This window comes from Lutjanus erythropterus, chromosome 23 (genome assembly GCF_056507025.1).
Source record: "Lutjanus erythropterus isolate fLutEry1 chromosome 23, fLutEry1.hap2, whole genome shotgun sequence".
In the NCBI taxonomy this organism is placed as follows: Eukaryota; Metazoa; Chordata; class Actinopteri; order Lutjaniformes; family Lutjanidae; genus Lutjanus; species Lutjanus erythropterus.
Genome location: NC_139339.1, coordinates 14,593,739 through 14,619,412, shown reverse-complemented (window position 1 = coordinate 14,619,412; position 25,674 = coordinate 14,593,739). Strand labels below are relative to the sequence as shown.

Genomic DNA, 25,674 nt, shown 5'->3' with positions numbered 1-25,674 from the left:
GTTTCAGTTATAGTCATTTTATTTTTGCCCTGTAAGGAATTATAAGCATGCATAGGCTCATGACCTGAGGCCTGCAGCACAGCAAACAGTACCCACATGTTCAGCCTACAGTTCAGCACCATGGAGAGTTCCAGTCACTGAACTCTGCAGCTTGAGCCTGTACCAGCCACTATCCACCCTAATAACTAGTTTCCAGATCAAAGCAATAAAGACAAAGAGATGAAGACAGAGGGGGGTGTGTAGGGACAGCAGGCAGGTCATACTCACTGGGTGCTTGGCTGAGATTCTCCCCGTCACTACACTAGTCTGGTACCACGAAGAGGAGATGTAGTTCTGATGTGTAGTTGAGGAAGACGGAGATACAGAGAGTCAGATATGACTAAATGAGATGCAGGCAAATCCAACATATTACAACATAAACATTTTATGGAGGAAAAATTAACTATTTTGCCAACCACAATCAAATACTTTCATTTTATAGCATACAACATGTTTCAATGAGTCAGCTATGGGATCAGTATGTTTTCATATAGCTGATTTCTTGCCAATTCAACTTCAAAACAACAGCTGCGATCCTCATTACCATCATCACTCTAAATCTGCTTTTGGACCGATATGCATCAATAGTGCCATACGACAGTTTGAACAAGCTGTCAGGAGACTGTAGTGCCAGTGGAGTTGGTGCAATAAGCAGAACGTGCAACAACACTATTATACTAGGAGTCTCTGTTAAGTGGAGCAACCCCAACATCTGGTTACAGCCAAACTTACAAATTGACAAATGACAATCAGCCGAGGGTGACGATGAATTAACTTTAAAGGATCAGTTTGTCGGATTTTGTGGCATTTAGCAGTGAGCTTGCAGATTGCAAACACCTTGTCTCTCTCTCTGGTTCCATGCATGTAAGACCGGGCCATTCAATTACTTGATTAGATTTGAAATAAGTTAAGTGCCACAGGGCCAGATGTTTAGATTTCCAATGTCTGACATGTAAATTTAGTCATTTAAAGTGCTTCACAAATAAAACGTATACGTCTTCTTCATCATAATAATAATTATTATTATAAAAAAGAGCACATTATTCCATTTGCCATGGCAGCAAAAGAGGCACTGGGTATCATTTTTTGTACAAGTATTGTGTCTAAGTTTAAAATTTTGGTATCATGACAACTCTAATTTATTCAAAGTTATTAAAAGCAGAGCTATAGGATATGATAAATAATGACCTTTCAACTAAATTTATCTGGCATGGTCGACCTTAAATATTATATATCATCTATATACAGCATATTGTTAGATTATCTAATTTATTTAGATTAAATATCGAGTCTTTTCTAATTGGTCAAAAGATCTGTCTATACATCAAATTAACTTTTAAATTTACAGATTATTGTTTTCTCTGAGAGCATGGTGTTGATGTAAAGCTTAGATTTAATATTATATGAAACCAACAGTACTGATATCCAAAATACCATTGCATGTCTGATAGTTGGATTACAAGTAAAAAACTTCATATTTGTTTTTGTCAACAGTACCCTCCTCTAGCTGGGATTGCTGCCTGCTCTGTCCAAAAGACCACCAAATAATTCATCAGCGTCAGGCGCCAAGCAGCTCTAGAGACAGCCAGATAGACTCATTTTGCAGAGTTGAGTAAGCACAGATTGACAAACACAAGCTGCTGCTCCCATACAGAGGCAAATGGAGCCCATGTGGAGGGACTGTCGGACACAGAACTGCCTTTTCTCTGCCAATTTGGTGCAGCAGTGGTCGTAAACAGGACCAGCAGATTAAAGAGCCCAGCTCAGAGGAGATGTTTCACCATTATGTGACTACAGCAGAAACATCCAGACCTGTGAGTGCTCTCTGCTGTGGGGCTAGAGTAATCACACCTTCAGACCTGTGCTGAGCAAGTATGAACAGCCTAAAGCATAACCCTGTGGATCTCAGTTGTAGTACTGAGCCCAGCAGTGTAATGATGGAGACATTCACATCAGCAGCATCTTTGAAGGTGAAGAGGAACAAGATGGATTTGTCTAGTAATTCTAGTACACTAACATGGAATCAAACTGTAAGTAAAGAAAAAGCTGAGTCATTCTGCCTTGCAGCCAATCTCTAAACTCTTGGTTTCACTTTTTTTCCAAGTTGTTCCAGACTCAAGGAGAAAAGTCTAGAAACATCCATATGTCAGAGTGAGAAAAAAGGGGGTTACAATGTTGTGAAATATCTTGTTTGCAGTGACTAAGTTTACATTTGAGGTGTTTTGTTGAAAGCTTTGCTTAATAACTGACTTAAACTGGCTGTGTGCTTACCTTGCTCATCATGCATGAGAGAATCCCATCAACAAAAGTCGACTTGATCTTGTGAACCTGAGAGTTACAATGCAGACAGTAATACTTTGAGATGCCATACTATAGCATACCCGATCCAGATACTTAATTTAAGTCCTCAAAAGTGAGAGCTAAACATTGTTCCTTCTAAACAGACTGTTTATAACACTCACTGGCTATCTAACTAGTCCTAACACTTGATTTTGATGGCAAGAGACCCTTCTGCTTTAGACTTAATAAGAAAAGCAAACATTTTGCTGACAATAATGGTACATGAATAAAATTAAAAAGCAGTTAAGAGCATGAGTGACCTGTCTGTACTCTAGAATGATCTTTGGCAGAGGGTGGAGGTCCTGAAGCTGCAACAACTGCAAGAAGACAATACAGAGGAGAGAAAAGATGAGAACAAATTGTAGTAACACTTAAGCTGGCTCGTCGAGAGTTTATATATTAGCATTTGTAACAGCACCTCAGCAATTCAACTGTTTGTCTTTGTCTTTAGATGTTTAACAGATCAATTATAGAGTATATGTGACAATTCCTGAGCATGCCAACATATTCTGACAATAATTTAATTAAACTTGAATTATTCACTCCATCTACGCTGTTCAACAATGTATATACAAATATTCAGCAAACAATCAGTTCACCACTTTTTAAAAAATGCTATCAGTCCAATTCATCTTTAAATTTGTTTACTGTGTGTATTATCTTTTTTGGCAAATGACCTACACTCAAAATCGAGTGTAGGGAGGTGGAGAGTCTGTAACCATAACTGTACCAAAGTATACAAAATGTAATAACACTTAATGGATAGTGAAAAGATGTGTTGGGGGAGTGAGATAAAGTGAGAAAGGAAAGAAATTAAATTTATTTAAGAGCCTACAGTATGATTTTTGCATTATATTCTCATTATTAACATGATATTAATATTACTTTTTGCAAAATATCTTGGTTGTCGTCAATACCATGATATTGCAATACCCCTAGTGCATTCAGTGGTAAAGTAAATGTTTTCATGACTGTCATTAAATATTCTCACAAGTTCTAACAGTGGAGTTACAAGTTAATCTTTGTGAATTAGAATGTGTGTACTTTCATTCAGCTCATTGCAGTTGGAGAGTAAGAATATTTAACATTTATATGAAAGAAAGAAACTGTACCAGTGTCAGAACAGTGGAGTGAAATTTTACAAAACCTCAACACTGATAAAAGAAATGGTAAACATGGTTGTTTGCTGAATATTTGCGTGTATTTGTGTAGCAGAAGTTGAGTGAGTAGTTCAACTAAACTGTTCAGAAAATATGTGGATATGCTTATAAATTGTAAGATATACTCTACAGACAAAGCGAAAGCCAAATTGCTGAATCTCAACTAATAAGCTGTTGAAATGTTACAAATACTCTTTAAACTCTCTGTAGGCGGATTATCCAAATAAAGTGTTACCCAAATGCTTTGTTAAAGAGCTCAGTGGTGATTTTGAGCAAACATCCAACACAATCCTCTAACTGCATTTTCTGTTTGTAGCACATCTGCTGTACTTTTGCCCCTTTTTTCCTTTTCTAATGTTCATTTTAGGCTGTATCTGCAGAATAAGTTGACAACATGCCATCTAACTATTCATTTGTATGTATTTACTCTACTTGCTGACTGTTTATCAAATACTATAAGCAATGATGTGCCAGGATATGAACTGAGTGTGCATGTGTGTTTGTGTATTTCTGTGTGAGCCTCTGGATTCATCTGTTTGAGAATGTGTCTGTGCACACACTGAAACTTCAAATAAGAGTGAGCTGGTTGTCTTGGATTAAAGATGATTAGAGGATGACATTGACATATCTGTGTGTGTTTATATGTGTGTGAGTGTGCACCGTACTGCAGCTTCTGATGTTGACTGCTGTTGTTTGTTGATGGTCTTGGGGAGTTTCTTGCTCTCGCAGTGCTTGTGGAGGCACAGCTTCTCAAAAAGAACCTTCAAACAATGCAAATCCATAATATCCACAAAATCCATAACATTGAAACATACACACGATGCAGAAAAATACACACAAATGCATGCATACATACAGTAAATACATATATGCACATACAAACACAATATAGACAGAGTGAAATGTCATACATAGTTTAAACATCAGAAACTTCAGACTTGAACATTTACTGTTCAAATAACTTTTCGCAAGTGTGACTTTTCAAAACACAAAATTACAGGTGATGGTCCTGCACATACAAACATACATGAGCAACACACACATGCACACATAAAAATACGCACTGTTCGTAGTTGAGTATTGCTGGTGACCAGGAATATTTGTCCAGCTGCTTGGTGGGCCTCCTGCTCCAACTGCTTCATCTTAGTCTGATGGACAGAGAGACAGAAAGGAAGGTGAGACACAGAGAGGCGGTGAATTTTTATAAAATTGTAAATATCTGTCAAGCTAGGTTCCAGCCAATTTAGCAGTATTTACTCACTATTTCAGGCAGTAAGCAGTTCACAAGTACAGCTGTACTGAATGTCCTTTTTTTAATATTCAAAGCTTCCGCTGAGGATTTTGAAAGAAACTTCAAATGTCTGTCATCATATTTTATGACCAAAAAGTTGCAAAGAACTCCTGCACACTGTCTAACTTGCAATATAACATTTATTTGCAGCGTTTCTGTAACAATTTGTGTCTTTGAAAAGCCATCTTAAACAAGGAGTGGTTGTTGGTCTGCAATCAATCACATTCCCCAGGTGCAATTAAAAGACAAATATAACAAGTACAGAACAGTATCCATCATATTTGATGCCATCATGGGGAAAATTCTCACTGTGAATAAAAATATTCACTGGATCAAATGAGTCAGTCTTTTTTTTTTTTTAAAACATCATTTTTTTAAATGCATATAACTTGTCAGTTTTGTTAACATAAATGTAATTTATGGTGCTGTTAGACTGCTGCTAGACCACCCTGTTCATACAGATGAATACCTGCTTAAATATTCTTATTGAAAGGCTAAACACCAACATATATGGACTGAAGTAGAATATTTTGTTGTTAATAATACATATCTTTGCTCAACAAATTTAGATTTTTGTACTTTAAAACACTCCGGAATTACTGAAAATGTTTAGATCACACAAGTTTGATAACAATCCTATACAGCCACCACTAGAGTCTAACACTACAAATGAAACCTTCTACCCTTTTCTCAAAACTATAAACACAAAACTCAAACTACAAAACCTCTGACTCTTGTGTCAAAATCAAACAATCATCCCTGAAACATTTTATCCGTGCTCAGAATCAAACAGTGTTTTCAGATCCTACACACGGCCAGTCAGTATATAAACACAACTGAGAAGTCATTACAGGCAGCATCAAACAATGGAAAACCCAGTGTTCAGGGCATGTAGCTGTGAATAATATGTAGATGCATTTTGCATTTTCCATAAAATATAAATAAAGTATAGTAGAGAAGAAAGTACAGCTTAGTATATAACTATACATATTGTAAACTCTGAGTACTGCAAGAAATAAAGCTATACATTATAACCAATTCATTCTACCACAACATCATGTCTTCCTGCTGGGTCACTTTGTCTACATCACAGGAAAAGGGGATAAAAACCCTCTGGAGTGCTGGATCAGTCCTTGAAAAAACTCCACATGCAGGTCAAGTCCACTGTTCATAGGAGATTTTTCCCTGGTACTGTGTTGCCTATAGACATTCCACATGGTGAAAGAAAGTTTTATGAATCACTGGTTGATGTTGAACCACTCACATATCTAAATTACATTTTAGTCAGCTGGTTAATTCACATAATTAGAAATAAGTATGAACAATTTTGAGTCGTTTTGAGTACGATGTAACCATGACGCTTGCTTTGAAGTTGTTTTCAGCTTCTACTGCTCTTGTTTACCATTTTGCAACACAAATACATCACAGTGCAAAATGTCAAGTAAGAATGTGTTTGGCGTTTTGGCAAAAGAGTGAATAATTTGATAAATTAATTAAGGGCACTGAGCATTTAGTTCAAAGAAAGGGGTTTAGTTTTTTAGCCACTGTAAAAAACTGTATTTGAATTCAAATGTCAGTGTGAATTAAGCTTTGAAGCTTCAGACTATTTAGTTTGTCCTATTTACAGCAAATGTGTTGACAATGTAACAGTCAAATTTGTTGCTGTGCATGAAGCTAATCCAGACTGTTATGTCAGTGTGCATATATAGATTCAAGGGGTCTAAAAGCAAAATGTTTATATGACTATTGACATCTGACATACCAATGGTTGCTTCATTTCAAACATAAAGATGAAAGGTTTCCCTGTTTTCTTTGTTCCAACTTTTTAAATAAAGGCAAAAGAACTGGATAACATTTTACTTTGAGGTCAAGTACTATTTATCAGAGTAAGGTGCATTGCATTGCATTACAGTATTTCATATCTTTGTCAGACTTTTTCCAGATTAGCTGATCTATCACTCAGTTGATATAAAGCCAATTAAAATGTTGGAAGACAGCGGTGTATTTATGCCAGTATGGCGGAATAACTCAGACGCAGCCTGGTGACTGCTAGCAAAAACTTTTCAGGATGAGTAAATTATCAAAAACATTTTCCAGACCCAGTGATGAACCCTGCAGTGAAGAGTGGAGGTGAATTGCGGTCAGAACTGTTAATGTGTGTAAGACAGAACTTGACTCGTTTCTCCTTCCTTTGAATGGCGAAAGCTCTCTGTTAATCTGTCTAATGCACACATAAGTCACACAGCGAGCACATCAGGATCACACACAGAGAGACGAACAAACATCAGCAAAAAATTTCACAGCCTCACAAACACACACAAATTACAAAAAGAAAACAAACAAAAAACCAAATCCACGTCAATACAACAATATACAAATATAATCAACTACAGAAACACGCACATTTTCTCTCACACATACTAAGTCCTTGATACACAGAGAGCCAGACAGGGTTTAATGACTGCTGTGATAATCCAGTCAAATACAGAATGAACTTTGCTTCTCTGGATGGTTGACACAGGGCAGCAGGATAAACTCAGTGAGAGAGAGGACATGAAGGGACACAAAATGGTAGAGTCAGGGCTCAATAATTAGGATTGCCTGAGGCAAGAAAAATGCCATGCTGGACTAGTAAATCTGCCAACTAAGTTGTATGATCAGAATAGCAGTAAAAAATTATTAAACACATTGTTTTTTTCCAAAGCTGCTGATGGACATAGCTAATGAGTGAGCCATCTTGCTTCTTTCTCATTTCTGTTAAGAATTGCACATGTACATGCAGTACCAGTTGGGCATGGATAAAGTTTATGAGCCGAAGCACAAGCATTTCCATTATCCTGGAAACAGGAGTCTAGTTGGGTGGCGTTAGATCATGTAGGCCAAACTCCAACTACATATTGTGCACTTTGATGTGCTACTTTGAAGTGTGACAGCGAGTCAGATAACAAAATTCTTTTTTTTTTTTTAAGCCCGTCAAATTTCCAGAGTGCCATAACAAGAGCCAACAGCATGTTGCTTGCATGGCAGCTGAGACGACTGTCGACAATCACTCTTCTGGGGATTTTGGGGCTTCTGCAAACCATGAACAAATCTAGTCAGCTCATCCTTGAGTCCAAGTGAACATTTGTACTGAGTTCAAAAAATTCCCTCCTCCTGAGACATCACATTCATGAAATGAGACAAACTTGAGGTCAGTGTGACCTTGAACTATGACCTTAAAGAAAAAAAGACAAAGTCAAAGAAGTCAAAAGAAAGGGAGAGAGAAAAGAGAGGCTGTGGCAGAGCATAAAAAAGAAAGTCAGAAGGGAATATGTGGCACTTGGGATGGAAAAAAGGAAGGAAACTTGTGAAGTAAAAGAGACTGATAGAAGAGAGTGAAAGGTAGAGGCACCCAAAGATGAAAGAGGAAGGCCGAGAGGCTAGGTCCCACAGAGACAAAGATAATGATGAAAAGTAAAGGAGAAAAAAGAATAAATGAGGGGAAACAGTTAGATGAATTCCTACTCATAGAATATTCAGCCTAAACATGAATATTTTTGGGTTTTTGGACTGGGGTGACAGCCCCACCCCAGCAGTTCATTACCAGTCTGACTAAAGTAGAAAACACTTCTTAACAACTTGACAGGAGGAGAAGAAAATGAAGGAAATGAAACAGGCACAAGAACAGAAAAACAAAAGGGAGGGGGAGAGCGCGAGGTGGAGTGATGAGGCAGAAAGCAATAGAAAGAGGAGAAGAGTGACAGATTTGGGAATGTAGGAGTGGCAGTGAAAAAAATAGAGAGTTAACGGGTTCAAAAAAAGTTGAAATATGATGCAAGTACTAGAGTGGGTAGATGAGAAAAGGATAAGAGGAAAAAATTGAGTGGCGTGTTAATTACATTGACTAATAATCTTCGTCATAGTTTGCGTCAATAATTTTCACTGACAATGAGACCATAACGAAATAAGAATTAATTTATGATGACTAAACCTACAATAAAATCTATTGACAACTTTGTCAGTGAATAAAAACAAGACAAAAATGTTAAGGAGGGACGAACTGGAAAGAGATCCAGGCTCTGGTAGAGAGGCTACATACCCACAATTAGATAGTACAGAGCTATCCTGGAATCAACTAGTATGCACTTGCTGCATGTCTCACAAACTGCACAAATATGCCAAAGTTTGGGAGAAAGAGAAGAACAAACATATGGATAAACTGAACATTTGATGTCAAGGAAACAAGACCCCTTGTGAACTGTGTGGAGTGACAGTCACTGGTAAAAACACAAAGAATGAGTCGTGTGAAACGAGTCACCCTGAAATTCATTCAAGGTAAACACAAAAGGGTTGACCTCTGAAAGTCGAAAATTCAAATCATCAGTCAGAAACCCCTCATTCGACTGAGATTCTTCCAGTTTTTTTTTCCTTTGTTAGTCTGAGTGCTTAACATTAACATGATAAAACTGATAGAGCTTACAAAAAATACACAGGGAGAACATTTCAAAGAGGAATATGGAAAGATCGCTACAGTAAGAGACATGTTTCAAAAAGTAAGATTTGTTTTGTTTAACCAGAAACAGCTGTTTTATTACCCACACAAAACTAACTAGACTCTCTTTGAAAAACTATTATTATATTGTCATCGTCAACTTTATTTAAGCTCGACACAAACAAAATAAAACTCACCAAAATGTCTTGGTTTGTTTTTCCATTGGTGCAACAATCACCAACTTTTTGTTTGGTTGAAAAAACAACTTTATTCACAGGGTTAAGGAGTGTAGATAATTTAAGTACAACACAGTCAAAAGACTGCAATTAAAACAAAATCACAATTTGCTGTCGAAATTAACACTGTTGAGAAGATGAGAAAAGGATGGCAGGAACAGTTGAGGACTGAGCAGCCGCAGGGAATGCTGCGGCTGGACCCTGATAGAAAATGACATTTGAAACAAACAGACATCAGTCAGAGGAGTGACACTGTTCAGACAGACAGAACTTGACAAGCTGATGGGCAGAGGCGGGAGAAGCGACAATGGCAGAAAGAGCAATAAAGTAGAGGAGGGTGGAGAGAGAGGAGGAGACAGATCTAAAAAGAGAAAGAAAAGAGGGGAAAGTGGAGGAGCTGCCAGACATGTACCAAAAATTCCAAAATATGTACTTTTCTCCCTCTCTCGCTCTTAGCCCAGAGCAGGCTCCAGACTGTCTCATCAATATTGAATGCCAGCCCCTTAGTACTGTGTTCGACTCATAGACACACACACACAGCGGGTATGGCAGGAATCTAACATTTAAGGGCAACACTTTGGATTAATCATTGCTTTGCATCGAAATATGGACTTTTCAGATGTGATAGGTGTTTACAGAAGGATGTCTAATCAGATCTGAAAGGTGATGTCTGAGAAACAGAGAGAACATTTGTCCTACTGAATTTGAATAACTAACGCTGGCTGAAAAGACAAAAGAGCATGTGAGCATGTTCATGAGATGTGAGCTGACAGACAGGAGCGATCCTCTGTTTTGTGTTCAGACAGGTGACAGCGCAGATAAAATTAAATCCAACACGACAGAGTGGGGACATGCATGGCTGCACTCGCATTATAAAAACACAAGACACACAGAACTCTGCAGTCTGCAAAAACTTCAGTGCCTCTGCGCGCGCGTGTGTGTGTGTGTGTGTGTCTTGGCAGAGGCAGACAGTGATGCTCCCTCCTGCAGCACAGCCTCTTGAAGGAAAAAGACAGACTCTTCATCCTATTTATAGTAACACGGCAAGATACCAAAAGACTCTCTCTCCACAACAACACCCCTACTGGTGCCTGTGAGAGTTGTAACAGTGTGTCTCTATGACTGCCTGAACAACTGATTAGGAACACGTGTGTGTTCCTCAGCACCCGTGTCTATGACATCTGTATGTCTGTCTCTGTGAGTCTATGATCACTCTCGAGTATAGTCTCCGGGATTGGTTTTTATCTGCATGTAAACAGGACAGGTCCCCAGAGGACATCCACCCACCACATCGCTAATCCTACCCAGAAGAAGAGGAAGAAATTTTTATTTTTCTTTCTCTTTCAGGCTCTTGAGGGTTTTTTTTCCTTCTGTTTCTCATATCCTCCCACTGTTTTGCTCCCATTTGTATTAATACAGCAGCTGTCAAGTACACTGTGGTTCGGCAGCCAGCCGAAAACGCAATGAGCTAAAAGTGATGCAGTACAAATCTTAGCTGACCCTGAATGTCATACCTACATCCAGGCTGGCCAAAACTAAGTTTACAAGTGAGTGTTTTCATTAAGTTTGTTTGATATAACCACACAACAAGCTGTTACATAGGACTCCAACACATTTTCTTCTTCAAAACCAGGGTTAAAGTAAAGAATTGGAAAGAATTTGATTTTCAATTAGACCATGATCTTGTAAAATGGTGTCTTCTATTTGGTTTCTAATTAGAGTTTAATTTGGTGCAATAGTGTCTAAGTATAATTTATTTGGTGTCTAATACAGCATTATATGCAGTTTCTAATAACGTAATTTAGGTATATGGTGTCTAATTAGGATATAAGAGTCACACTAAATTCCTATATGAGCCTACATGAGTATGATTTATAAGTAAGACTTGTGTTTTAATGCCTGTCCTCTTCACCTGTGATCTTAAAAACATCAGATTTTCAGCCATAGAAAGTAGAGTGTGTCACGTATAAAATCAGCGGACCTGCAGAACTTCTCTCCCCTGCTGCTACAGCCGCTGTACCACGTCATCTGCACTACATGTTCCGCACCTTCACAAAGTGAATTAAGGATTAATTTCAACCAAATCAGAACTGGTGATAGGTGGAAGAGTGGAACAATGAACCAAAACATTTTTGGAGTTTTATTTTGTTCTTTCCAGTTTGAATAAAGCTGACAATGGTGATGTTTTGCAAAAGGAATGTGGTGAGAGCAGTAAAGCAGCTGTTTCTGGTTGAACAAAACACTCAGTGTACCGAGGGGTCTCCAAATAATGATTTGAATCTTGGACTACTGGGGGCAGCCATAGTCTAATTTGATACAAAGACTAGCTTGTTACGTCTTATTAATGTACTGTTTCATATGTTTTCCTTCTAGATATTGAATATATCCGGAAAGAAACTAACAGAAATGGAAAAAATTATTGGGAATGTACAGAAAGACAGAAGAAAGGTATGTTTGTAAAAACCTTACTTGGTGTAGAAAATTCTGATTGTTATAACATCATTTTATGCACACAGCTTTTTTTTTCTTAAAAAAGAGATAAACACAGAATAGTAACTGTTATGAACACTAGCTAAGCAGTGACACACTGACACTTTTATCTAAAAATCCCTATCACCCTGAACAGGGAAAGAACCCAAGTTTGTTTGCAACTCGTTCACCCCTGTGCTGCTGCAGTATTTCACTCAAAACAAGGCAGTGAAATAGAAGTAAATTAAATTACTTGCCTGTCTATCTTTAAACACACTGAGCAGAATTTATATTTGTGTACACTGCTCCTGGTCCATTGTTGTGCTCTGGTGGGAAATTAACATTAGCCATGAGGCAAACGCTGATAACTCCTGGCTGTGAGAGATAAGTTTGTCTACTCTGCCAGCGGCCATATGAAAACCTTCTCTTGTAGTCAAACCGTTCCGGTCTATTTGTCAATAACAGTAACATAGAAACTTTAAAAAACATGAGCCTAAAAGGGACTGTTCACACCAAAATCAAAAGTACATATCTTTTCTCTGGCCTATAGTATCATTTTGCCATCTAGACTGTTTTGGTGTGAGTTGCAGAGTTTTGGAGCCGTACAGATGTCTGCCTTTTCTCAGATACAATGGGAGTATGGTAGAAAGAACGTACTTTCCACATGAAACTGCTCACAAAAAAGGTCTATGGATTGTCTTGAGTAACCTGGTCATGATTTCTGAAGACATCTCTACGACCAGTATCTCCAAATCTCACACCAAATCAGTCTACAGTTGTAGATGGATAAATAGCACTACAGGCCAGGGGAAAATATGTATTTCTGATTTTGGAGTGAACTGTGAATTCAATGTCTGATGTTCTGCCTTACCCCCAGCAGGTCTGAAGTTCTCTTTAGAGCTTCTTTGTCCACATGAATGTGATGGCTCTCCATGGCTGAAACAAGACAAATATTTATGATTCACAGGATCTGATAGAGAAAATATGTAGAAAGTATGGCAGGAGAAACCTGATTTTAATATAAAGAAAACATATAAATATGGGTGATCAAGTTTCTTTAAGTTTTGAATTGACTAAATTAGAGTAGTGACAATGCTTTTTAGTAATATAACTTAGTCACGGCCTAAACATACTCTGAGTATGAACCAAATACCAGTCAGTACTGGTACTAATGCTAATGTAGTCTAATACAAATGTGTTTGCACTTTATCAATCCACTGCAAGCATAAAATACATTAAGCAGCAGTGTCAAAGAAAAGGAATGTGGTTTCTTAACAAAACACCCCACTATTTTTCTGAGTTTTCTTTCACACATTTATGACTTCATAATCTCACAGAATATTCAAGTCTTTTCTCTTAAAGTTGTGAGTCTGATCTCATATAATGTTATTTTCTTCTCACAAATTTATGACTTAATGATCTCAGACAAATTTTTTGCTCTTTAATTTGATTTTTTTTTCTCCTAAAATTACCACTTTAATGTTGGAGAAATTAGTTTTTTTCCTGTAAATTTACTATTTTAATCTCAGCATTTTTTCTTTTCCTACAATGGCCATAATAAGCCATTACTGCTCAGTGTCTAGTGGGAAAAATGCGAGGAGCAAGTGGTCCTCACCTGCCAGAACAGGGATCATGTTCAGCTCCATGTCTGAGTACAGCTCCCACAGCCCCTGGTTCTACACACACATACAGTCAGGTCAGGTAATGTGTTGTGTGCAATATACTGTATGTAAAGGTCAATGTATGTGAGTGCATATCACCTAACCTGCAGTTTAGAGCACAACTCCATGTTAAGCCAGTAGAGCAAACAGAGACCTGAGATGATCTGAGAAACCTGAGACAAACAGAGAGAGGTTTAGTGCCTCAATCAAATGACCATACACAAACCCATATTCATCGGTTCCCTAATGTCTGATATATCTGTGGATGTATGACTGACTGTCTTCTATACTTTTTCACCGTTTTTATTTTTTTGTTTCATACCTACCCTATTTAAACGTTTTTTTGCACGATGACCCTGAAAAAGGCAACAAGCCAAAATGTGTTGGTCTAATAATAAAGTTGTTTAACAACAAGTGCTGCTGGAGTTTGACCTCTTTAGTCTTTTTCCCTTCACGGTGCACCTTGGAAGTAGGTGAAACTGTCCACCATACTGTCCTTCACTGAAGACACTGAAACCCCACCAGCTCCAAAGATTTATGCTGTAGGCGACCCTGATGTCTAAAGGGGAAAATTTCTGACTTTAAATCCATAACTTTACATCTTAACTAACCTTCTTGGTACCCAGGGCAGGTGTTGAACGGGGTGTTTTGCAGTGCTTATTGAGAAGGTCCTGGTAGCAAGAGGAGGGATTTGCAGGATCTAGTAGCCACCCAGACACCTGTGGGTCCTGGATACGACAGCCTGCCACTGGAGAAAGAAATCAGCTCTTTATTATACTGAGTAGTATTCAATATGCTGTACTGTTCACTGATGACAGATTAGCAACACATTTTTGGAGATCACAGCACATCTTGTCACTACTGAAATCCATTATAATCAACATAATTTAAGCCGACAGCTGCTGTTGTTTATGAAGGATGAAACTACAAAGTTTCTGAACTGTTGTCTTTTTGTTTTGTTGAAAAGTGTTTTATTGTGTATTTATGTATGTGTGCTCTGCCTTGTTTCCAGCTGAGGTCTTGCTTGTAGAACTGCAGAGCTGTACGAAGCAAATCCTTGGCTTTGTAGCACACCACCAGTTGAGAGCTTGATAGCACCTGTAGCAGCATATCTCTAAGGGACACACACACACACACACACACACCTAAATACTCCTCTTTTAAAACTAAATAAGTATAAAACACTAACACAGACAAGCCACTCTTAATGGATGCAAAGGTACAAATAGACAAATCATAAACTCAGACTTAAAATTCACACTCATCATGTTATTCACTCTCATATCTTTCTTATACACTTGCACACACTCACACAGATCTAGTGAAGAGCTCCTGGCACTGGTGTGTGTGTTGCTGGGCAGATGCAGGTGTGTGCTCTAGTTTTAAGTAGACCAGACTGTCATTTGGCCCGAGCAAGTCCTCAGGTGTGCTGCAGTCGAGGTTGTTCTTCATCAGCACGAGGAGGCCACACACGGGTGGAGTGAGCTTCTGCATCAAGGACCAGAGAGGAAAATTAAAACAAGCAGACGGTTAATGAAGCTGTAAGCCACAGGAGTGAGCAGTTTACATTAACCTTATAACAGCTGGGACACCAAGGCTGGGTTGCACCAACAATGGTTATTTTATAAACAAGATTAAATGAGGGATTAACTTTAAATTATGTTGCATCAAACTTTAAAACTATCTTCAAATGAAAAAAAGATTCAATTTAAACCTCTCTGTAAACCTGAGTTTAGTTTTTAGCCTAAACAGAGATTAAATTTAATTTTGTTGCACCTAAACTTTAAACTCCAACTTAAACTGTGGTCCAGTATGGACTTTAAACTTACGCTTGAGGAGGTTTAACTTTTAAAATAGCTGTTTTTTGTGATGGATTAAACAAAATAATCATGCTCCTTGAAGAAAGTTAAGGGACAGACTCAAACCAGTTGAGTTTTAGGATGCGTCTCCTCTTTTTTTCCACTACTTAATCCATTAAAACTGTCTGCCAGTTGCTGCCAAGTAGTCCCTTTTTTCCTTACTGTATTACTGTTTCAGTTTTTTAATCTACTATTATCTGACTATTTTACTTAATTTATTTTGCAGGTTTTTCTCAAAGGAGGGGAAATTAGATCTTCTCTGCCAGGCCATAGTGAGAAACCTTTTAGCTAGCTAGCAAACAATGTCACTTTTTTAACTTTTCAGCTAGCCTGAAAACAATGATTTGTTAACTTCTTAGCTAACTAGCAACCATTGACAATAGTCAAATTTATTTATCTTTTTGTTTATTTTAATTTTGGTAAGACATCACCACATAGATTCAGCTCTATTTAATTTAAGTTTAATATCTTTGGATTTACTAAACAGAGGCTAGTTGTGCATTTTCATTCTCTCTTTTTTTGGTAAACTCTGATTAGATTTAATCTTTTATTAAATTAATCTGTTTTGGTGCAACCCAACCCAGCTGTAGAGTTTTGCAGAGAGATGCAAAATGAAACTGAATAAATTAATTTAAAATTTTCAATATAACTTGAGCTTATTTTTTCATCTTATTTCCAGTATGTGAAAGCTCAATATTTCTCACACAGTTTTGTTCACCTGTTCTGGGTCTAACTGAGTTGTTCCATCTCTATACACCAAGGTCAGCACCAGTGCCTTGGCCTTCCCAGCCTTCTCAAGCATTTGCAATTTCTCATCTGGATTCATCTTCCCAGAATCCTTTACTCTGGGATCAGATGTCAGGGTTGCAGTCAGACAGCCAGCTTTGGATTGGTTCTGGGGATCACCACATTTAGCCCCCTCATGGGATATCTTTGGCCCATTTGTTCTCTGGTCAGGCCCACATTTGGCCTGTTTATGCTTAAGAGGTTTGCAGGTCACAGAGGATGGGGTGTGTTTGGAAGCAGATTCACAGCACCTTTCTTCCACCTTACTATGACGAATTTGTCGAATTTGCTTTGAGGCAGGTGGGTCTTTATGTGTCTCTAAAACTATTCCTGTTTCATGTGAAGTCTTTGAATCTGAGAGCGTAGCTGGGAGTTCAGGGTGGGGAGTTTTGCACCTGGCTGTCCTCAACTCATTAACTCCTCCCTCCCCTGCCTTTTCTTGGGAGCAATGAGGTGGCTTCCATTTTGAAGGACGCCTGGTTAGGTAGATTTTAGGAGGAGGGTGAGCATCTTGGTGCTGAAGCTCTTCGTGCTTCCTCTTTAACTGGAACGAAGGGATCAGAGAAAGATGATGTGAATGATTTAGGGAAGTAGGGAGATTGGCATTTTTCAGTTTTCTGCTTGCTTTTATAACAGATGAGGCCAGGTCCTGTGCCGAGGAAGAGCTTTGCCCAGCAGCAAAGGTGCTTGTTGGGGCCAGTGCCACGCTTGAGCTGATACCTCCATTAGCAGTCTCCAGAGCAGAAAAGGTGAAGCAGACAGAACAGGAGAGGCAAGAATAGATTCAGAAGGACTCATTCTGCAACTTCACAAGGCATTTGAAAACAGACTCTCATTGTCTGTATTAGTTTTGTTACAGACAAAATCAATACATAGCAGCAAATCTGTTTGGAAAATCAGTTGAATGATGTTAAATTCTTTAGCTGCTCATAATTAACTTTAACAGAGAAGAATACATGCATTATTGAGTCACTCTCATTCATGATCTGTATCTAGTTGGATAATACAAAATTTGTGAAAGGGAGAATGAAAGCTGAGAAAGTAAACAAGTGAGCAACAAAACCGAAGAAGAAAGGGAAGCCAAACAAGCAGGAGAAAGAAAAAAGGAGACACACATTCAGCCCTCAGCGCTGTGTCCCAGACAAAACAAAGACTGCGAAGACACTGTCTGTCTGACAGCATGCCTGAAGTAATGTCACTCAGTCACACTTATTTATTTTTCATGAAGAAAAAGCTTGCGTTGGCTGGGTGACAATAAATATTTGACACCATCTACTTAGATTAGAATTAGTTCAATGAACTAATCTGACAGATTACATATGTAGCACATACACTATGTATGAATATATTAAGTATATATGGTCTGTGCTTTATATGTGTAATGTAAAACATGATATGTGACACAGTGAGTTCAGTACTGTATTTTAAGCTCTATGAGAGCTACAATTGATAGAGGCCAAAATAAATAAACTTGGTTTGATAGAAAAGCACCTATATTGCCAAAATATAAAATATGACAGTAACCCAATAAAAATGTTCCTATCATGGGTGTCATTTCCACTGGGATGCCTGACCTGACCGATTTTGTCCTGACACTTTTAAAAACATAACTTTTAAAAAAAAAATGTTTTAAAATAGCATCCACAAAGAACATTTAGGTAACTGTTCATTTGCACATCATTAGACAGCTTTGTAAATACTTGATTCTGATTGGTCAATTACAGCATCCTAAGGTCTGTTTTTTCTAAATAGTAGACTGGTGTTATGTATAACAGACTGTTGCTATGAGGAACAGACCATTGATCAGACATAGTTCTGATCATAGACTCTACATACAATGAGTCATAATTGGATGACTTGACTCTCAGTCTCTCTACTCCTAGAGTAAGCAGCATCATAACTAAAAGGCAGTTTAATTTCACATCTTAAGGTAAAGCTGATTCTTTCAGATGTCTCTAGATGTGATACTGGCATTACTCGATGTTGCAGCTGTTGATGTTGTGCACTTTATGCTGAATATTTTTGTATTGTCAACTCTGTAGTAGCCTTTTTGATATGTACTTATGTTATACTGCATTTTTTTCAGACACACCATAATTATCTACTTTGATACTGATCCCCCACTATATTGCTGAAAATTGCATATGTTGAAGACATAAAACTGTTTTTTTTCATCTGAGCCCTTATGCCCCTACAGCTTTTCAACACAAAGTGATGCCCTCAGGTCCAATAGAAGCCAGCGGAGAAGTGGGAGGATGAGAAAAAGCAAGGTGGTAAAAAAGAGGTGAGAAACCAGATGGACAGAAATTTGAGTCTGATCTCCCAAAAGTACACCCTAACCTCCCTGTAACCTTTGCAGCATCTTAAAAACATCTCCATTATTCATACCCGTAACTTCCATCTCTGTTTATGCAAAGGCAACGTGTGTGTACATGCACTTGTGTTCTCTGAAATCTAGGTAAGATTAAGTAAGATGTGTGAGTTTGTGCATGTACACAATTCTGCAGAGCGCACGGTAGGTAGGTAGGAATTCCTGTGATTCAGCTCCCTGAGGAGAGTCTTCCTCATTTCCCTGTAAACACAACCCGTTTTCCTGCTGACAAAGTCATGAAACCCCCCCCCCCCCCCCCCAAGGGTGCTGTGCTACAGGATAAAGATAGAAAACTGAGGCAGGCTGTGGCCCGTAGCCCAGTACTGGGTGCAACGGAGTGAATGAGGGGAGAGAAGGAGAACGGACTCGTGTTTGCTATTGATTGTTGCATACAGTTAAGTCCCACACCTCTCTCTCTCTCAGCCACCATCCTTTTATCTCTCCAACTCCCTTCCTCCCTTTATGGTTCTCTTTGCTTTTTCCACAATATGTATCGTGGACTACTTCATCAGGACTTTTTTTTATTTATTTCACAACTCTTTGGGGAGCTATCACTTGTCAGCATGCTGCAATACTGCTATTGGCACCCCCGTTTCATACAAGCCAGATTGATTTCAGTGTGCATCGGGGAAATAGAAGCCTAATCCTTTTGAAAGCAGCTATTTAAATTTCAGGAGTGTGTTGCTGCTGTACACACTGTTGCCTTTGCCTTCAGGGATTACAGAGGCAGAATGGGAGACAGACAGTGAGAGGGAAAAATAAAGCCACATCAGTATTCTGTACAAAAAGACAAGTAAACAAATCTCAGAGAGTGCCCCAAACAAAATCTCTTGTTGGACTTTGTTAAAGGACAAAATTATCATTATATTGAGGAAAAAAGTTCTAAAATAGTCTTGAGTAAAGTTTAGCTGTCGTGTAATACAGTGTTGATAATCTTACAAACTTGTTTCATAGACACTCACTTGTATGTTGTCATGGTGCTGGTGGTTCCCATGGAGACGGGGAGCTCTGAACCCTGACGTTTTTGCCCTGCACTTCTGGGAAGATGTTGGCATGGAACCACTTTCTCCACCTGAGTCCTCTGAGTGGGGAGGAGGTGAGAGCATTTCTATCACATCATCACTTTTCCAACACATCCTCAATCAATAAATCCACTCTGTTACATAAGCATGTTTTTGCATGTATGAGCGCTTTCATGGTGCATTTGTGAGACGTCAGCATTGTGTGACACGACAAGGTCAGCCAACACCAGAAATCCCAACTAAGATCGAACTGACATTTTGTTACAACAGATCTTGCGACTTGTTTGTGCGTGTGTTGTTGAGTGTGTGTTTCTGTGAGACTCAGCATTGTCTCAGCAGCTGAGACTCAAGCTCCCGTCCCGCAGCTGTAATGTGAGCAGGCACACAACATCCCTTGTCAGTGCTGAGTCGCCTCAGCACTGCTCTGTCATCGCCACCACTCTGATGAAAGAAAAATGGCAGAAAGCCACTAGCAGGAATGTGACACTACTTGAAATACGTTGGCACCCCCTAGTACTGATTTCCTGAACTAGTAAAAAAGTCCCCACAAGTTTTTCAATTTCAATTTATTTATTCCTGTGAGAATTATATACACCTTGAGTTAAAGTGAGGCTTTATAGACTTTTGTGCTGTAATAGCATATTTGCTGGTTCCATATCCTCAATCTGAAACAGCACTTAAAGGGAACTTTTGGATTATTTGTAGTGGGGCTGTATGAGGTACTTATCCATAGTCAGCGCATTAACTTCCAGTAGGTGTCGGTCAGCATGCTTGCAGTTTGAAGAGGCAGCAGGAGTACTGGTGTAGGAAGCTAAGCAATGTACTGTTATGGACAGGGTCAGCAGCAAAAACATATTTTAGCCACAGAAAAATAAACATATAACAAACATTAATTTAAGTATACACTATATTTAGAATATTTTTCACTGCTTTACCTTGTTTTCAGACAGCAAAAAAATTTCTAACAGGGCACATATATTTAAAGAATAATTGCATTTATTACCTGAAAAATGCGAGCCTTTCCTTATGAAGCTTAAATACATTTTAACTGTTTCCTACAATGATACTGGTCAATCACCATCTACTGTAGGTAATACAGTGACTGTGGAGATAATACAGTGACTGTGGATAAGTACCTCACACAACCCCCCTTCAAACAACTGGAACTATTCCTTTAATTCTGCCTGTGTTGTTTAAAGAGACAAAATGGCTTAGTGATTTTTACATGTGGTTATCCGACAACAAAAAGTGATGCTGCTATGTATTGTTGGTAAGCAATTGCTCCTGCAGTTGGTTAAAGTGCAACATATAGAAAAATGTTCTAGCACTCTCTACTGGTAAATGACGTAAACTGCATATTTTTGCAACAGTTCAGTCACAGTAGGGTGAGATTAAAACATTGTGAAATGTGCATAATCTGTAGTCACCACCAAATTAAAAGCTGAGATTCATGATGACCTAAACATAACAGTATCATGTGGATTTTTTAAATATTTTCTGTATCATTTCAAAAGCTAAATCTAATGTCACACATAAACTGAAGGTGTATCTGCTGGCTTGAATTCAGGCAAATGAAAACAAATACTACATGTGCAAGCTTTAGAAAAGGAAAAAGAAACAGATGTATTACAAATGAGGCCTATCATGTACTTACCTGTAGATGCGCACTCATCACCATCAACAGGTGGCATCAATGAGTCACCTCTGTCTTTCCCACTCTCTCCTGACTCATTCACTTCTCTGTAGTGTGTCTCACACTGTTTCTCTGTTAGTTGGACGTCAGAACAAAGGTGCAGTTCTATCTTCATCTTCTCTTCAGTGTTTGTGTCAATGCCTGCCTTTGACCTGATCTCTGTTTCCACTTTCAATCTGATCTCCATCATATCTATTCTGTCCTCTGTGGCTCGCTTTAGGTTATCAGATGTGTTTTCACCCAAGACTGATTTGGCCTCACGCTGCACCAGTGAGTTTTCTGTGAGGTTCTTAATGTCCTGAGTGTTTTCAGCTTGGCAGCGGTCTCCCCTTTCTGAAGATATTAAAATCTTGTTTGTACTGAGAGCATGACATCCCACTGATATCTCTTTATTCTCACTCTCAGGCAGATGCTCAACTTCCTTGATTTCAGGTGTATTAACAAGATTTTTTCCTTCAGTGTCACAGTCAGAGATTTTTTCCATAGTGGTTGCAAATAACATCAAAGTCCTCTCCAAACTAGTGTTCTTATTGTTTCCTAGGAGTTTAATCCCTCCAATTTCAAGGGCTGATCCTTTCTCATTGAGCAGGACTGCATCCATAGGTTCTCCATTTACTCTATCCTGAATTTTATGCTCTATATTTGATGTTTGCCCCATACCTGCCTCAGTTATATTTTCTGAATCTACTATAAGTTCCATCCCTTCCTCTCCGTCTAGATTTCTCATTGACTTTGGAGAATGTGCATCACAGCGGGTCTCCTGTGTTGTTTCAGACTCACTGAGTAGGACATGTATCCCTCCAGTTTTGATTGTTTCAGACTCTGCTTGCTGATGTAATGTGCCTCGGTGTTCTCCTCCACTAGTAGCCCCTTCACTGGGGTCAGATAGAGGAAGCTTCCACTTTGCTTGACTGTCCGAACCTACAGGGTCTTCAAGTTCATTTCTAGGGATGTTCCAGCTCTCTGTAACATTCATTTTTTTCTGTGTACCTGATGTGGCATCAATATTGTCACTTATTTTAAGGCACGATGAAACTGGGTGAGAAGGTAAAGATAGCTCCTTTCGATTACGTTGTTCCATTGTGGGGAACAATACCTCATCAGGAACCTCGTTGTCTGGAGAGGAAGCATGGATGCAAGACGGCCTGATTTCTTCAGTGGAGCTGTGAGTGAAAGACAGACTGTGCTAAATTTATAATGCATGCTTTTCATTCACAAATCAAGCAACAATATGCTAAACATCAAGCTACTTTCATTTGTGTTAAATGGACAGTTAACCCCAAAATCAAAAATACATATTTTTCCTTTCCTGTAGAGATATTTATCCATCTAGATTGTTTTGGTGTGAGTGGCAGAGTTGTGGTAATATCAGCTAAAAATGTGTTTTGCTTCTCTCAGCGCACACACACACACACACACACACACACACACACACACACTATCACCACCTCCATTTTAAGTGGGGGATATTGAGAAATCAGGCACTGAAAAAAGACTTTCTTTTAAATTGTAAAATTCTGGTTTGCATCGGAAATAAAAACTCTACAGTAAAGATATACAAATATATAAAATATTATTCAGATGAAGGAAACAGTCTTAATGAATTAAATCAGCGCTTGATTAAGGTTGATGCAACCTTTTTGAACTATGCTGAGGTAAGCATGGTGCGATTTCTGAGTAACAAATGGAAACTTCGGATAGAAGAATATGTTTCCATCAAATTGTTTGTGCTTTCCTGAGTAACAGATTCGTGCGCATCCTTCTGCACAGAGCTGGTGTCAAGTTCAAATGTTTTTTGCTTGTTTTTGCCACCTTGAGCATTACAAGCCAATTGCCAGCTAGTTCTATTAGTTCAATGGAAGGCAGACATCACTACAGCTGATATCTCCAAACCCCAGCAACTCACACCAAAACAATTCACATGGATAAGTAGCACTGCAGGTCAGAGGAAAAATACGTATTTTTGGGGTTAACTGTCCCTCTAACCAAAGTTACACAGTATAAGAATCTTAAAGGGAAATGTTCTCTTAACCCCTAAAAATGTCTGAACACATAAAATACACTTAACAATGATATTAATCATAAAACACTATCCCTATTCTCCTTTCTACTTACATTCTCCATGGTGTAGCTTCATGTTCAAAAAGTTTTTCTGGCATTTGAGTGGACAGGGTGTATCTGTCTTTGTGGGACAAAGACGCTGCTGTCTCAGCCACCTCATGTTGAGTGAAAGACAGAGACTGGCTGGAGCGGTAAGTGGGGGGTTCAGAGTACTTTCTGTGGGAATAAATCTGTGAGCACTGATAATAAGCTTCGGCCTCAGGCGCCTGCGTTTGGAGTGAAGAATCCCAGCAGGAGGAGGAACAGGAGGAGGCCTGAGATGACGGGGAGCAGTCTGGTGTCTGCAAGGACTGATAGCAGGCTGAGGTCTGAGAGCTCTGGCACTGGTTGGAAGAGTTGGGGTAGGAGGTGGCGAAAGAGGACAGCTGGGGCCTGAACCATAACATTGACAAAGGGATTTCTTTTACTTTTTCTGTTTTACACTTGGATCAAGTACATTTGGGATATAGGAGTATATAAAATCCATTTATAAACATTAACTATGGCCTATTACAAAACAGTCCAACCCATACAATTACATCTACTATGGCACCATTTTGCACTTGTTTATATTAATATGCTGCACTAAATTGCTGGTGTTAATTGGTAGGCCAAGGTGCTTCTGCTCAGATGAGTAAAGTTATTATGACTGCAGTAAGATATTAATAAGATAGGTACTCCAAATAAACATAAGTGCATGGTTTCATATCTGGCTTACCGGTCTGTAACTTTGCTCTCCTCCTGACTCATGCTCCAGCTGCTCTGAGCCAAACGCTCCCTCTGGCTGCCATTATATCTCTGCACTATTACATACACAACCAAGGAGAAAAAAACATAAACCCTCTGGCAAGAACTTAGAAACAAAATATATAAAATATAAAATAACTTAAATGCAATTCCTGACAGAGCACTAAAATATAGGAAACCAATATGACCTGACAATTCTATATTACATCTCCTTGTTTTCTCCTTATACGTATTAGGGTTTGACCCATTATCAGTCTGGCCAATTGTCAGATCTGATATGCACGCATTTTACACTTATCATAATCTGTTTGTTTGTTTTTCCAACTGCAGATAAGATAAATTAATTTCAAAATGCACTACTTTAGCTCCAGCTGTCTCTCTTTGTCTGTAGGCATTTCAGAAAATTTCTCAACCAATCTACATTTTTCTAGTTTTTTTAGTTATAAAACTCTGGGGAGGTATTTTGTTTATTTTATTGAACCCTTTTTTTTAAGGTAATGTTGGAAAGTTCAGTTCAATTAAACATATGTTTAAAAGGCATTTCATCAAAATGTTGTGTTAAGGTTTGTGTTTTTGACACCAAGATTGTATCTTTTTTACTGCAAATTTAGATTGGTTCTAAATATCAGTTATCAGTTTTGACAATGAAAAACATACTGGTTGAATCCTAAGACAGAAAGTATATATGCACAAAGTAAAAAGGCAAATTTTAAAATATTTCATTATGTAGAAATCAGGTTTGATCATTTAAAAAATGTGGATTTTGCACTTCATGACTGATTTATTGAGTAGACATGTTTTGCTTAATTATTCAAATCTACAGGACCTACAAAAGACTAAAAATATCATGCAGTAATCTAGAACAACACCGAACATTTACTACCAATATTTTATAGTCATCCCTAATTACAGTTCTGTTCCATTGAGGTCTAGCAGAGTCGCAGAGCTGCTATTGTGCATGTTACGCTAAATGGAATGGAAACTTAATTAGTATCGTTAGTAATGCTTGTGTTTACCTTACTATATCATGTCAGTATGGCTGCCATGAAAAAGGTCTACATACTGTAACAAGCTTAAGTAAAGCTTTCTGTGATTTTGCTGCAACTGACTTTGGCTGTGATTGTAGTAGTTGTGGTTGTGTCTGCTTGCACGTTGACTCTGGGCCCGCAGAACAGCCAGGATCTTCTGGGCTGCCTGGGACAGAGGTCGTGAGTACAGACTGCTGCTGGACTGATCCATCTCCTCCCTGTCCTCCCTGAGTGTCTGCTACTCTCTCTACCTGCGGCTCTTAGACTCTTCAACTGTCAATGACCTAAACAGGACAAAAGAGGAGAGTTGGTCAGTTAGAGCCAGACCTGGTTTAAACTGGCGTCTCAGAAACACATCCAGTAATATGCAGAATTTTACTAATCAGAGTCTTTTGCACAGC

The 25,674-nt window shown here is 38.6% G+C and overlaps 1 protein-coding gene across 1 annotated transcript in view; it reads right to left on the bottom strand.

Annotated features, from left to right (window-relative positions):
* Positions 1 to 25,651, bottom strand: part of poln (polymerase (DNA directed) nu) — a 70,021-nt gene extending 44,370 nt beyond the window's left edge. The window contains exons 1-17 of the mRNA XM_084713135.1: positions 25,355 to 25,651; positions 24,217 to 24,301; positions 23,514 to 23,891; positions 21,374 to 22,561; positions 19,646 to 19,805; positions 16,245 to 16,856; positions 14,980 to 15,155; positions 14,669 to 14,781; positions 14,279 to 14,415; positions 13,772 to 13,840; positions 13,622 to 13,682; positions 12,878 to 12,942; positions 4,604 to 4,687; positions 4,205 to 4,300; positions 2,640 to 2,696; positions 2,311 to 2,367; positions 268 to 333 (exon numbers count right to left, since the gene is read on the bottom strand). Of these exons, the coding sequence (XP_084569261.1) occupies positions 268 to 333; positions 2,311 to 2,367; positions 2,640 to 2,696; positions 4,205 to 4,300; positions 4,604 to 4,687; positions 12,878 to 12,942; positions 13,622 to 13,682; positions 13,772 to 13,840; positions 14,279 to 14,415; positions 14,669 to 14,781; positions 14,980 to 15,155; positions 16,245 to 16,856; positions 19,646 to 19,805; positions 21,374 to 22,561; positions 23,514 to 23,891; positions 24,217 to 24,301; positions 25,355 to 25,484 (3,534 nt within the window). The 5' untranslated portion in view covers positions 25,485 to 25,651. The remainder of the gene's footprint in view (positions 1 to 267; positions 334 to 2,310; positions 2,368 to 2,639; positions 2,697 to 4,204; positions 4,301 to 4,603; positions 4,688 to 12,877; positions 12,943 to 13,621; positions 13,683 to 13,771; positions 13,841 to 14,278; positions 14,416 to 14,668; positions 14,782 to 14,979; positions 15,156 to 16,244; positions 16,857 to 19,645; positions 19,806 to 21,373; positions 22,562 to 23,513; positions 23,892 to 24,216; positions 24,302 to 25,354) is intronic.
* Between the last annotated feature and the right edge of the window lie 23 nt (positions 25,652 to 25,674).